The sequence below is a fragment of the Callorhinus ursinus genome, unplaced genomic scaffold (genome assembly GCF_003265705.2).
Source record: "Callorhinus ursinus isolate GAN/ISIS: 27379988/994484 unplaced genomic scaffold, GSC_fseal_2.0 scaffold13, whole genome shotgun sequence".
Taxonomy (NCBI): domain Eukaryota; kingdom Metazoa; phylum Chordata; class Mammalia; order Carnivora; family Otariidae; genus Callorhinus; species Callorhinus ursinus.
Genome location: NW_027397075.1, coordinates 44080632 through 44093742, shown reverse-complemented (window position 1 = coordinate 44093742; position 13111 = coordinate 44080632). Strand labels below are relative to the sequence as shown.

The window sequence follows — 13111 nt, the reverse complement described above, 5'->3', positions numbered from 1 at the left end:
GGAGGAGGTGTCTGGGAGCACGGGAGAGCGAATGGACTGGGGAGGCATACTGTGCTCCTTGGGCCCTCCTGAGTCACGGATCACAAATTTAAACTGAGCCCCGTGCGTGAGGTGGTAAGTCAGGTGCTGGGTGGAGGCGGCAGAGGGTGGAGGGCAGGGCGGGGAGGTGAGGGTGTGTGCAGGGGAAGGATTAGTGAGATGGACCACGGAGACCAGTGAAAGGATTAGGGGGTCTTGCCTGGGCAGAGCTGTGGGAGTCGGCGCTACAGGGAGCGAGCTGGACGGATGGGAGGTGGTGGCCAGACGGGGCGGCGCCCGGAAGTGCCCCGGGGAGCCGCTGCAGTCCCTGCAAGGTCTGGGGGACCTGGAAGTGAGGGGCTGGGGAAGGATAGAGGCCCTGACCGTCAGAGGAAGAGGTCAAAGAATAGAGGGAGCAGGGGCAGGAAGGACTGTTGTGTGCGCATAGTGAGGTCAGCAAGCGTTCTGGCAGGAAGGACAGGAGCTAAACTCACCAGGGGTGAGGGGGAGGAGCGGGGCTGGCCATGCCCACCACGAGGAGGGAGCAGGCTGTGGGCTGTGGATCAAGCACAAGTATGTACGCACAGGCACACACAGTAGGTGCTTGGTAACTGGGAACTGCTTCCATCAGTAGTATTTCAGTGCCCAGAGTGTGGAACCTGAGATCACAGGACAGAACTTAAAATCAGGATGTGCCCGAACATCTATGGTATGGGATTTGCGGGCATCTGTTTCTAGAAGGTGTGGTGTCTGCAGGGCCTGCCTGTTGCCCTCTTTCTGCAGGACCCAGACACCCTCAAGTTTGTCCCTGGCCTGCAGAGTGGTCCCACCAGGCTTGTCAAGAGCAGCAGGGGTGGACAGATAAATGGGCAGACGGGAACGCGGGCTGAGCCCTGGAGCCAAGGGTGAGACCGAGGACACGGGCCTGGCCCCCTTCCCAGGGTCAGGGGCAGCCCCTGGCTGTCGGCTGTGATGTGTGGTGCATTTCCCCAGCCAGCGGCCCGGGCCCGTCATGCCCGCCCTGGGGGGCAGAAGCGGGGAAGGTGCTGAGCAGGGTCAGTCTGTGTGTTGGGGGGACGCCCCCCAGGGTGAAGGCTCTGAGGGCAGCCCCTGCATTGCGGGGCTGGGAGCCTCACGCTCTGTGGCTCAGAGCAGCTAGGGATGCTTGCGGGGGACAGGGGCCCTCTGCCCGGGTCTCCTTCTCAGGGTAGGGGCACCAAGACAGGCTTGCCAGGGGACGTTTGCGGTGACACCTGCCACGTGCCCACTGAGTGGTCAGAAGCCTGAGCTCAAGCCCCGTCCTTCTCACTCACTACCTTCGTGAGCTGCACTCACCCCCACACCAATCTGAGCCTCAGCTTCTCATCTGGTGGGGGAATCCTAATTCTGCCTCTCTGCTGGGCACGCACGTGACCTCCAGGGAATGAGCATGAGGATGGCACCAAGCGGGATGCAAAGTTTCGTGTTTTCCTCAGCTGTGGCCTCGCTGCAACCCGGGTTCCACTCCCTTCTCAGAAAAGCTTTGGATGGGAGTGGCGGGATTCTGTTTCACGCTGGTCCCTCCCTGACTGTTGAGACCCACATTTTAAGGAGCACTTCCTGCATTCTCTCCTTCCCTCACTCAGTGGCCCATCGGTGCTTGCCTGCTACATGCTGGGCAGGGATAAGAGAATTTCCAGTGATGCTGGTCTGTGGAGGAAAGTGCTGAGGGCCATTAGCAAGTCCTTCCTTGCATTTTCTTTGTCATTTGGATCAGCTCCAGCTGCCTTCCCTGGGGAGAACCGCTGTCCCTGGAGGCCTGGCCAGGCTGGACTGGCCAGAGAGACTGTCCTGATGGCAAGCAGGGCAGTGCAGTAGCACCAAGAGAGCTGGGCCCTGCACGCAGTAGGTGCCGGGGGATAGGATGAAGGGGGTACTACCTGGAAAATCCCTCAGAGGCTCTTCCTTGGCTGGTGTCCAGCTCTGCCCCACCCCATCATCCTTCAAATGTGGTCAGGTTGCTGAGACATTGCCTCTCTGTGCAGAGGCCAAGTTCACCGTTTGACCTTGTGTTGGACCAAGGAATTTGAACTATGGCCGTCCCGTTACTGCCTGTCGCGGAACAAGCCATCTAGCCGTCCAGGCACAGCCGTCTCTTCCGTGACTCGGGCTGGTCTAAGCTCTGGAAGCCCTGGGACAGTGTCTTCATAGGGTGCACACCCCCACAGGGGCGCCTTATTCCGGGGCCACTGGCTCTGACCAGTGGGTCGCAGGGGCACCCCTTGGGGTGGGGCCAAGCTGGGGGAGCCCTGTGGGTCAAGGGGCTATGCACAACCCCCTCATTGAGAGTCCCGCCGGCTGTGCTCCAGGGGAGAAAAGTAATAAGGAGCAACTTGCACTTACTATTGGTATAAATCCCACAATCAGGAAAATTGCTTCAATTGCTAAAAAACGCTGGTGGGAAAGTCCATTTATTTTTCATTTTTCTTGTGCACTTGCCCCCCTTACGCATGAATCACTGTCGGTATGTAGATTAAATTTATACCCCCGTTATCTTTCATGTGTCTGGGGCTCTGGTGTCAACTGGGTTTCTGGTTGCTGAAAGCCATGGTCTGCTTCTTTGTGGGGAGAGAAAAGTGGTCCTTTCCCGGGGGTGGGGGGGGAGGGTCCTCATTCTGTTCCAGAGCCTCCCCTCAGCCCTCCTCCCCTTGACAAGATCAGACTTGCTTTTTGGAAAACCCTCGTTCTTCTCTGGAGCTGTTTTGGCCCCAGCATCTGCAGCAAAGGATGTGGACATTGGACTTTTGGTGTTTTATGGGAGAGGGTTTGCAGGGAGCATGCTGAAGGTACGGTTTCGTTTTTAACGCCTGCTTTGTGAATTGGCCTGGAGAGGATCTACAAACTGCAGGCATTCTGAAAATCCACTCTAGTAACACATATACACACAGGCTTCCTTTCTCTTTGTCCCTCAAACACACACACGCACCCACTCACAGAGGATAGAACTGGGTGCCTGCCTGCCTGCCTTCCTCTTTAACATGGGTGACCCAGTTGGACAGCAGCTGTGGAAGAAGCCTGGTTTCACCTGCATTCTGGGAGGTGTAGAACTCTCTAGAACGGACAGTATACTCTGTTCTCCACCTGCAGATTTAGCCATCTCTGTGTACATCCTCTATAAAGGGTGGTTCTTTATTAGCTGATTTATTCATTCAACAAATGTTAACTCTCCGTTTCTGGATCCCGTACCCCTTTGATAATCTGATGACACACACTTCTGAATGACTTGGGGGTAGTTTGCAGAGTCCATCCTGAGCTGTGGGCTGGAGAAGACCTGCTCTGGAGGCCTGCTTCTGCGCCCCCCACCCTCCTCGCCACACCAAGGTCTGCGGTCCTTCCGAGCCAGACACCCCAGCCCCTCACACCCCAACACCCTTCTCAGACCTCGTCTCAGAAGAGCAGTCCCCTGGGCCACACTTCTAGACTTAGAGCCCCCCCCCCCCACTCCACTTCTCTCTCTGCGACACCACGTGGCTGGACGGGGAGCTTCCGAAACGGCAGCTGGCCGTGCCTGCTCCAGGCCCCTGGCGCCCCCCAGCAGGTATCATTACTGCATAAGAGACCCATCATTCTGCATTAATCTGGGATTCATCATGATAGCCATGACCATAATTAATTTATTTGGTATTAATGTGGATGAAATATGTACTGTCCTTTCAGGGGAAATCAGGCTGCCTATAAGCATTAGTTAAAAGGACCATTAAAATCAAACCTTCCCCAGATCCATTAGGCGAAGTCTTTCATCCTGAAGAAGATAAAGTTCTGCTATGTGAAATGTCATGAATAATTAGGTTGATTGCTGTTTTAAACTCTGCCCCTGCCTCTCCAACCCCTCCCGCCTCCCTCCCGAAGCAGGCGAGGCTCACCTGCCGTGGAGCATCCCCTTCATCACCCCTGTCTACACTGGCCCCTAATTCCCCTCTGGCCTCTACGACCATCCGTGTGGCTCTGTGTCTATGGACGGCATGGGGAAGGGGCTTCAATGACCCCATTAGACTCTATTTTCAGTGGGTCTCCTTCTCCCCACTTCCCACCCTGGGCCCAGGGTGGCGGCAAGCACCTTGCTCTTGCCTCAGTGCTGGTCCAGAAAGACGGAGACCAGGGAGAGGGCCGAAGCAGCATCGTTCAAACTGAGGTCTGCAGAATCCTTGCCCGGAACGGTTCTGGGGTGGGAAAATGCAGATTCCTGGGCTCACCTCAGACCAGCACATCTCAGGGGCTGTGCATGGGAAGGGGATGGAGGCTGGCATGGAGGGCTTTGGTGTGTGCCAGACGAAGGGGAGAGGCGGGAGAGAGAAGCCTTTGGGAGAGCCCTGCTCTTGCTGCCAAAGCCAGGTTTCTCCAGAACTGCACTGTGGACACTGGCATGTGGGGTATCCTGGCTCCTCTTGCGGGAGCACGTGAAGAAGCGCTCGCTGGATGCCCATGAACACACGCAGTTGCCCAGTGGGGCTGGTCCTCGAGGCCTCACTGGAAAGCTGAAATCCAGGGTGCGGAGGCTGAAGCCACCTGCTCAGAGGGGACTCAGGGCGTACTGACCGGGCAGGTGGGAGCCCTGGCGTGTCAGCCTCGGAAGAGGCACTGGAAACTCGCTCTGCTCCAGCCTCTTCATTTGGTGGTTCAAGAGCCCGGGCTACAAAGCAGGGTGGCTAGCCGGAGACTAGGGGGCGGGGGGCCGCGGACATCGATGCCCATGGACACCCCGGAGTGGTGGGTGGGAGAGGGGCTGATATGATGCGAAATGGGGGGACAGCCAGCCCCCCCCCACTATGCTCTAACCCCTTCGTGCTGCCCTGACAGGCGCTTCGGCACAAAATGCACAGCCTGCCAGCAGGGCATCCCCCCGACCCAGGTGGTGCGCAAGGCGCAGGACTTCGTCTACCACCTGCACTGCTTTGCCTGCATCATCTGCAACCGGCAGCTGGCCACGGGGGACGAGTTCTACCTCATGGAGGACGGGCGGCTGGTGTGCAAGGAGGACTACGAGACGGCCAAGCAGAACGGTAAGCCAGGCCGGCCCGCACGTGGCTGCTGCGGACCTCTGTCCAGGCCGAGCCCTTGGAGCCCTGCTCCCACCCTGCCTGCTCCGAGAAGCGTCCCCAGACGCCTGTGGGACAGTTCACGTCATCCCCCATGCCTGAGCCCGGGCTGGCTTCGCTGCAGCCTCGGTCGGGTGTCGGGTGGTGGGCAGGCCCGGCCCCGATGCTGGTCGGAGGCTGAAGAACAGCCGGGACCTTGAGCTCTGCGTGCCGGTGGCTCCTTGCCTGGCAGGGGGCTGGGACGGGGCGCTGTCTACCGTGGACCCTGGGGGTTGCTCACCAGTCTTGTGTACTGGGGTGCACACTGACCTCGGTGCTCCCACACCTCAAAGGCTTCTGTCAGGGAGAGCAGGAGCGTGGCCTACGTTGGCCCCCCATACTTCAGCTAAGTGTGTTCTGTTTCCCCTCTCAGACTGCGGGCTTGTCGAGGGCAGGGCCTCCCCCTTCCTCGTGAGGTGAGGACCCCTTGTGTCTCCCAGAGTCCCTGGTGCAGGAGCCAGTCTTCACGCTCTGAGAGACTCCAGTCAGCCACAGGACTTCCCGCCCACCCTGCCCTACCCCAGCACCCCCCCCGCCCCCCAGGCCTATTGTCCAGGGTCATGGTGGAGGCCTCTACAAGGCTGACGCTGATGTCAGGCCCCAGGGTTAGCTGCTCTGCCCTCCAGTGCCATGTTCCCGAGCAGCCCAGGGCCTTTCCAGGGCCTCGACCCCCCAGGAAGGCCAAGCTCCCTCTCCCTCCCCTGGAGCCCCACCTCTGCTCCTCACTCACAGCTGTGTCCTCAGGCGCTGCGCCCTTCACCCTGGCTCCAGACTTGGCATTTGGCCAAATTCCACCTGGGAATCTCAGATGCACAAACTCACAAAACATCAAGGTCCATTTGCCTTGGACTAGAATTTTTATCAACTCGGGGTGTTACTGCAAAAAGCAGCTCTCAACAGCTCTGGGCTTGATGGCAAAAAAAAAAAAAAAAAGCAACAATTTCATGCATCTCCTTCTAGATCTTTCCTGTGCGCCTGAGTCAGAGGCTCCCACTCTCTTCTCCCAGAACCCCCACAGTGCTGGCCTTCTGGGATGGACAGGCCTTCAAGTCCCCTTTCTCCTCTTTCCGGGGCCTCAGCAAGCCTATTCCCGGGCTCTTTGCCTTAATGTATTCATCTACTCGGGTTCCTTAAAACTCCCCCGATGTTGCTGCTTTGGAGTCAATTATGATGTCCGAGAAGATTAGGGCATCTTGTCGGGGATAAACCATCAAAGCAGATGGATTCAGAGATCCCAAGCTGCCTTTGGAACTCTGAAGCCCTTCCCCAGAGATACCAGGAATGCGTGACCTCCCTCCAAGTCTCCGGCTGCTTCTCCTTATCAGAGGCCTTGTTTAGACCCTGAGCATTCATGGCCTAGCATCCACCTCTCCTGGGGATGGTTCAAGAGGAGGCGGAGCCTAGCTGGGAAGGCAAGAATGAAAAAGAAGCCAACACTTTTATCAAGGATTGTTTGTGCCACACCAGACCTCTGGAGGACACTGGATTTGGCGTCAGAGGCTGGTGGACATCTCTGCTCAGTCACTAACTTGGGGGCCCCCTTGGTTGAGCCTTGGCTTCTCAGCTCTGTATGGGGGGGGTGGGTAATAGCACCTGCCACACAGGGCTGTTTCCTGAGGTTTACACAGGATGGCGCCTGTGCAATGGGATGCTAAATGAGGGTGAGAGCCACGAGGAAGAGGAATGTCAACAGCGGGGTGAGAGCTGCTTTAGGTTTTCAAGTAGCCGAAGGTTACACAGTATTCCTGATGCCTTGCTCCTGCCTCTGGCTGTCCGTGCAGAGGCCACTCCATCCTGTGAAATCGGGGTGACCCTGAGTGCAGCAGGGGACTTTGTCTGCTTTGGGACATTTGGTTCTTTTTATGTTTTAATTCCTCCTTGCTGATCCAAACCCCCTCTCAGGCTTACAGTTGCTTCCCCTTGTGCTACACAAAGGACCTAATATCAGCTATTTGTACCTTCGTGTGAATGATTTTGTTCATTTGTTACATCTCCCTGGATATTTGCATTTTCAATATAATGAGGTTGCATTTTATGCCAGGGACAAGTTCTAGGAGAGACCCTGCATAATTCAAAACCAACATATTTGAAGACTAATTTTCCCAAAGAAATTAATGTAAAAAGTAGGGGGGGATGTATTCTGGAAGCACATAAATCCATAACCGGTGAAGTGTATCTTTGCCTTAATGCTACTTTTTATTTTCTCAGCACTATCTCTAATACCTTGCAGAATGCTCTCTCCTAAATTAACAGCCTAGGATATCATGGTCTCGCTTGGCCTTCTTCATAGCGTTTTATCACATTTAACTTCCGTACCAAAGTTATTGATTTTTGGGTACATTTTTCAGCACGAGCACTACCACCACTACTTAATGAATACTTGGATGACATTGTTATAGGATATAAAAAAGATTTTAAATTATAATAACAGTGAATGTTAAAATAACAGCATGATAGTCCCCATAATCGCAAGAAAAGAAAGTCCTGTGCACGTAGACGGCAGTTTTGAACCCATGGGCCACCAACCCAGGATGACGGGTAGATCCCAGTGGCCACGGTGAAAACAGTTGCTAAATCACTAGGCCGGCCTATTTAAAAATTAGACAATTCTTGATGAATTACATTATTTTGCTGATTTCATTATTTCAAATTTTAGATCTAAAGAGTGTAGAGATGTTTTAAAAAGTGCACTATTTCATATTGGCATCAAATGCTGTCCTGCTGTTGTCTCTATAAATAGGGGCAGAAGGGATGGATTCCTTAGGACAGAATTTAAAGAACTTTGAGGGTTTTCCACCGTCTCCGCCAGAGCAGAAAACAGCCCAAGCAGAGAGGACTGGGGACTTCATCCTCCCTCCGCCGTGGGCATGACTGCCGTGCAGACTCGGGCCAGCCTGCCACCCGACTCAGGGCAGGTGCTGGTGCCCCGGGCTTCAGAGTGGGGAGGGGACTTGCCCACGTCACTCCCTCACTCAGCAAGAAAGTTGAACCCAGGTCTTCCAGCGGCAAGAAACACTTTTCAGAATTGTCGTGAGGATTGTTTGCACATCAAGTTCTCAGATCACACCAGGCACATCGTAGGTGCTTAGCAAATGTTGGCCATTGTTGATCCTAAGAGAGGGTTTTCTTGAAAGGAAAGGAAGGTAGGAATGTAGCAGAGACATTTTAGAGGACCCAAGGAAGGGAACACAGAAGACCCAGAGAGCCAAGGACGCCGTGGCGGTATGTGGACTCGGGGGTGCCCTGCGGAGAACGGGCGGAGGGCTAGCGCCAGGAGAGAAGACACACCGTCCGCTCTTGGCTGTGTGCTCCCGAATGCGCCCAGGCGCCTCTGCACCAAACTGAACAAACCAGCTTCTGACTACCGGAATGCCAGGCTTATCTGCTCAGAATCCACTGAAGACTGTGGCTCGGTCGGTGTGTTGTCCTGAACACTCTTCAGACCAGTGGTTTTCAAAAAATTTTGACTATGACCCCGAGTAAGAAACTCATTTTCAACTCAGCACACATGTATTCATACCGTGAACACTTAAGCAAGTCCTGTGAAACCACACTTGCCCTCATCTCTCCCATCCCATCCCAGGCATCATATTCCCCCCCAAAGTTTTTGATCCACTCAACTGACAGTACAACTCACTAGTGGGTTCTGACCCATAATTGGTGGACACTGCTTAGATGGCTAGTGAACGTGTTGGTTACCCCTGCTGAGCTCAGCGAGGCCACCACAAAGGGACCTGGGAAATGGGAGGCTCCTCAGGGGAGGAGGGGCAGAGGTGTCTGGAGGCAGCCCAGAACACACGTCATTCACCCTGGCTCGTTGGCCTTCACAGCCCAGCTAATGGTTCACAGGATGTCCAGCCAGTGTTTGCCATTTCCGGGAGGCACATGGAATTGTACACCTTCAGTCTGGTGGGAGCCCCTGTGTGGCTGGGCTGGCGGGGGACGGAGACGGGCAGGGAGCTGAGGGAAGGACCGTTGTCCTCACTTTTCCATGACTCGGGAAGGCCTGTGGTGAGGAGTGGGCTCCGTGGGGGTGGTTCCCATTCCTTCCCATGGCTCTGCCCACGGTGGGCAAGACTGCGTGAGGAGAGGAGGAAGGGCATGAGCCCCAGCGGCTTTGGGCAGGCAGAACCCAGTAAGGAGGGGTCTTCAATGCAGATGACTCCGAGGCTGGAGCCAAGCGGCCCAGAACCACCATCACAGCGAAGCAGCTGGAGACGTTAAAGAACGCCTACAAGAACTCCCCCAAGCCTGCCCGGCACGTGAGGGAGCAGCTCTCCTCGGAGACCGGCCTGGACATGAGGGTCGTACAGGTGAGACCCCGGGCCCCTGGCCTCCTCCGCCGTCTGGGGCTCCCAGGCCTGCGCCCTCCTGCTGGGGGGTGGCCTGGGCTGGGGTGCGGCTCTGTGCCCTCTCACTCTACAAGAGGGAGGCTTAGGGAGCGCCGGGGGGAGCTGGGCTCCGGGCCGTGACCCGGGGAAGCTTGTGGAAGCAGAGACGGAGGCAGAGATGGAGGCAGAGGGGCACGTCACGCTCCCGGCCCTGAACTTCAGGGCCTGTCTCCAGCTACCTGTCCTGGGGACCCTGGGGGCCTTGGGTTTGTGGTGGCCACCTGCTGAGTGGGTCCCTTCTGCTTGTGTGGCAGGTTTGGTTTCAGAACCGAAGGGCCAAGGAGAAGCGCCTGAAGAAGGACGCGGGGCGGCATCGCTGGGGGCAGTTCTATAAGAGCGTCAAGCGGAGCCGGGGCGGCAGCAAGCAGGAGAAGGAGAGCTCTGCAGAGGACTGTGGGGTTAGTGACAGTGAGCTGAGCTTCCGAGGTGAGCAGGGCTGGAGGGGTGAGGCCGAGGCCTTAGGAAAGGCCCCTGGGAAACAGTAATTCTTGACACGCAGGGGGGATCTTTCTTGAAGCCTTGACAACCGCCTCCCGAAGCCAGGCTCTTCCCCGTGACTTGCAGTAAAGGGTGGGGGGTGGCAGTGGCCCTTTGAGACGGGACAAGGAATAGGAAACAAGAGAGTTCTGCTGCTGCAATGTGGAAGCTGGGTTCCCCAGGACCATGGGCCCCAAGGCCTCCCCTCCTTTCCTGCTGACTGGGGCTCTCTCACCGGCCGTGCAGCTGGGAACAGACAACTGTGTGTCTCAGCCCCTCCCTCGGCCCCTCTCCTGCATTCCCCTCCTTTGCAGGGGCCCTGGCCTCCCTCCCAGGATCCCCTGCAGTAACCACTTCCTCCTCTCCTGGTGATGGGGTGGTCGTGCTCAGGAGGCCCTTTGCCCTGGGAAAGTGATACTGTGAGTGTGTGCCGGATGGGGACAGGCCTCGCTTCTGAAATCCCCTCCCCCACTGCTCACTTCATCCTGTCCCCTGCACAGAAGCTTTGCAGCATGCGCTACATTCAAATCTGGGCATCAGCAAAATGGCGAACCACTGCATGTTTGGGATCCCGAGGTTGTTTGCAAATAGCCATGACTATTCTCAGTCACTGAGTCCTCAGCTATGGAAGGTCCTTTGTTGTGGGTGGATAGAAAGAGTAGTGAGTTGGGGGGGGGGCTCAGAAATCTGGTTGCCGGTTGGGGCTCTCTCAGATCGATTCACTTTTCTTGAGTCTCAGTTTCCACATCTGTAAATGGGGAATAACTACATCCTCGCCCATCTCAGTGTTGTTGTGGGGTTTGATGACCACAACCGACTGTGGATGTGTTGGGGTGAAGCTCAGCACAGTTTTACGCTTGGAAGTCACAACTATCCCCACAGGGAGCGTGTGCCCCCCCCCACACACACAGAGGGTTGTATGGAATGACAGGTGTCAGCGAAAGGCCAAATAATGGCCATTTTCCGGTGGAGCTGAGCCTTCATCGTTCTGCTCCCTTTAAAGAGCATGAGATCTCCTTCCCCCTTTTCATTTTCAGGGTGGAGTGGTGGGGTGCAGGCCTAGGGCAGGTTGTCAGAAGGAATGGGTGTTGAAGTCTAGTCTGGGGAGGCTTGATGGGAGCTGATGCACAGGCCCAGGGTGGGAATAGAGAAGGAGGTTCATGGGGCAGAGGACGGAACCTGCTGCTGGCCAGAGCATGATGCCCTCAGAGGACTGTCGCTCACTTGGGAGATCTGTCCTGTGGGGCCCTGGGAAGGGCTCAAGAGCCTATGCTCACCTTCCAGTCCTGTTGGTAAAGTTAGGAAAGCCATTTAATCTGATCTGAGCTGCCAAAATCAACATCTGGAACATGCAGGGTCATTACATCTTGCTTTGTAGCTCTTTTCTGTTGGGTGCAGGTGGGACCCCAGGTTGACATGTCATGGGTCTCTCTGGGTAATTACAGAACTCTTTATTTCTTAAGACTAAAACCACTCGCCTCTGTTGGAGAGATGAATTCTTCTAGGTAGCACAGGATGCATTAGAAACCCTTAATGAAATTCTTCAAGAAACAAGAAGGTCCATTTGCCTTAATCAAGTCAATACTTTGTCCCCAGTGAAGAGCTTATTCGATAGAGAAACCGAGTCCTTCGATATTGAACCGCTTCTCCAGGTAGACCAGAAGGATTTTGTATACATGCCTAAGAGTGGCCCTCAGCTACCCTTACCACATGGGCCTGCTTCTTTCCCAACCAATGGAAACCAAGCACTTTTCTCAGCCTGAAAGCTTTCAGATTAAATTTTGTCAGCACGTAGTTTCCATTTGTGAGGCTGATAACGTATGACCCACAAACCTCAGGCATTCATATTCTTTAGTGTAGCCATCTTAGTCCGTAAGCCACATGGGACCAACAAACTCAGCAGACATTTGTCCAGCCTTCTGGGATCTGCCTTCAGGCTCTGCAGGTGTTTCTTCTGTGTTTCCCCTCAATGCGGGTCAGTCTCTGGCTGCCAGGTTGAGTGTTGGCATCTGACTCATGCATGGCAGTGAGGCGGCTGCCATCCTTGGGCGTCTTTCTTGGTCATGTGTATTCCTAGGTTGTGAAGAACAGGGACCACTGGAGTCCTGGCGGCTGACAATAAATCTCCGTTCTTTTGTCCACAGAGGATCAAATTCTCTCAGAACTTGGCCACACCAATAGGATTTATGGCAACGTGGGGGACGTTTCAGGCGGACAGTTAATGAATGGGAGCTTCTCCATGGACGGGACAGGACAATCCTATCAGGACTTGAGGGATGGGAGCCCCTATGGAATCCCCCAGTCTCCCTCCTCCATATCGTCCCTGCCATCCCACGCTCCTTTGCTCAATGGGCTGGATTACACGGTGGACAGTAATTTGGGCATCATTGGGCATGCAGGGCAGGGAGTGAGCCAGACGCTGAGAGCCATGGCTGGGGGACCCACCTCTGACATCTCCACAGGAAGCAGTGTAGGCTATCCCGACTTCCCAACGAGCCCAGCCTCTTGGCTCGATGAAATGGATCATCCTCCTTTTTAAACATCTCTCCTCCCCATCCTACCCGTCCTGGCTTGAGAGAATATCTTCAAGGATCAAAAGAGACTTGCCTTTTAAGGATCAAAAGTGCACCAATGTGAATTTCCATTATTTTCAATGGAAGTCCTCCGCTGATTCCTAGGCGGGCGAGAGACCAGACCACACTAGGGCCCTGTTTCCCTGGGGAAGTAGCGGGAAGGCAGCCTCCTCTCAGGACACAGCACAGGGGTGCAGAGCCTAGAGCGCTAGGGTGCTGCTTGGTGGCTTCCTAACCCCCCCCCCCACTTCCAGGCTTTGGCTGCTCGGTGCTTGGCAGCACAAGGTGACCATCAGGCCACCTTGGCCTTTGGGAACTCTGCTCCAACTGGTGTGTCTCCTGAGATGCCTCCCGAACCACTTCTCTCCACCAGAACTGAGATTCCTGAGGTAGAGGCATCCTGGCCCTTGAGTATAATAAAAGTGATTTCTGGACCACCCTATTGAACTCTAATTTTGAAAATAAAAAGTCACTTATTAAATGTCAGTGAAAACTTTGATGGCCACCGTTTGATATTGAAAACGTCCCCTTCTCCTTC

At 55.2% G+C, this 13111-nt stretch overlaps 1 protein-coding gene across 2 annotated transcripts in view; it reads left to right on the top strand.

Moving 5' to 3' along the window:
• The window catches only part of LHX4 (LIM homeobox 4), a 41290-nt gene extending 28179 nt beyond the window's left edge, over positions 1 to 13111 (top strand). For both annotated transcript variants that reach the window (XM_073899431.1, XM_025878158.2), the window contains 4 exons: positions 4855 to 5057; positions 9291 to 9445; positions 9778 to 9949; positions 12145 to 13111. In XM_073899431.1, the coding sequence (XP_073755532.1) occupies positions 4855 to 5057; positions 9291 to 9445; positions 9778 to 9949; positions 12145 to 12539 (925 nt within the window). In that variant the 3' untranslated portion in view covers positions 12540 to 13111. The remainder of the gene's footprint in view (positions 1 to 4854; positions 5058 to 9290; positions 9446 to 9777; positions 9950 to 12144) is intronic.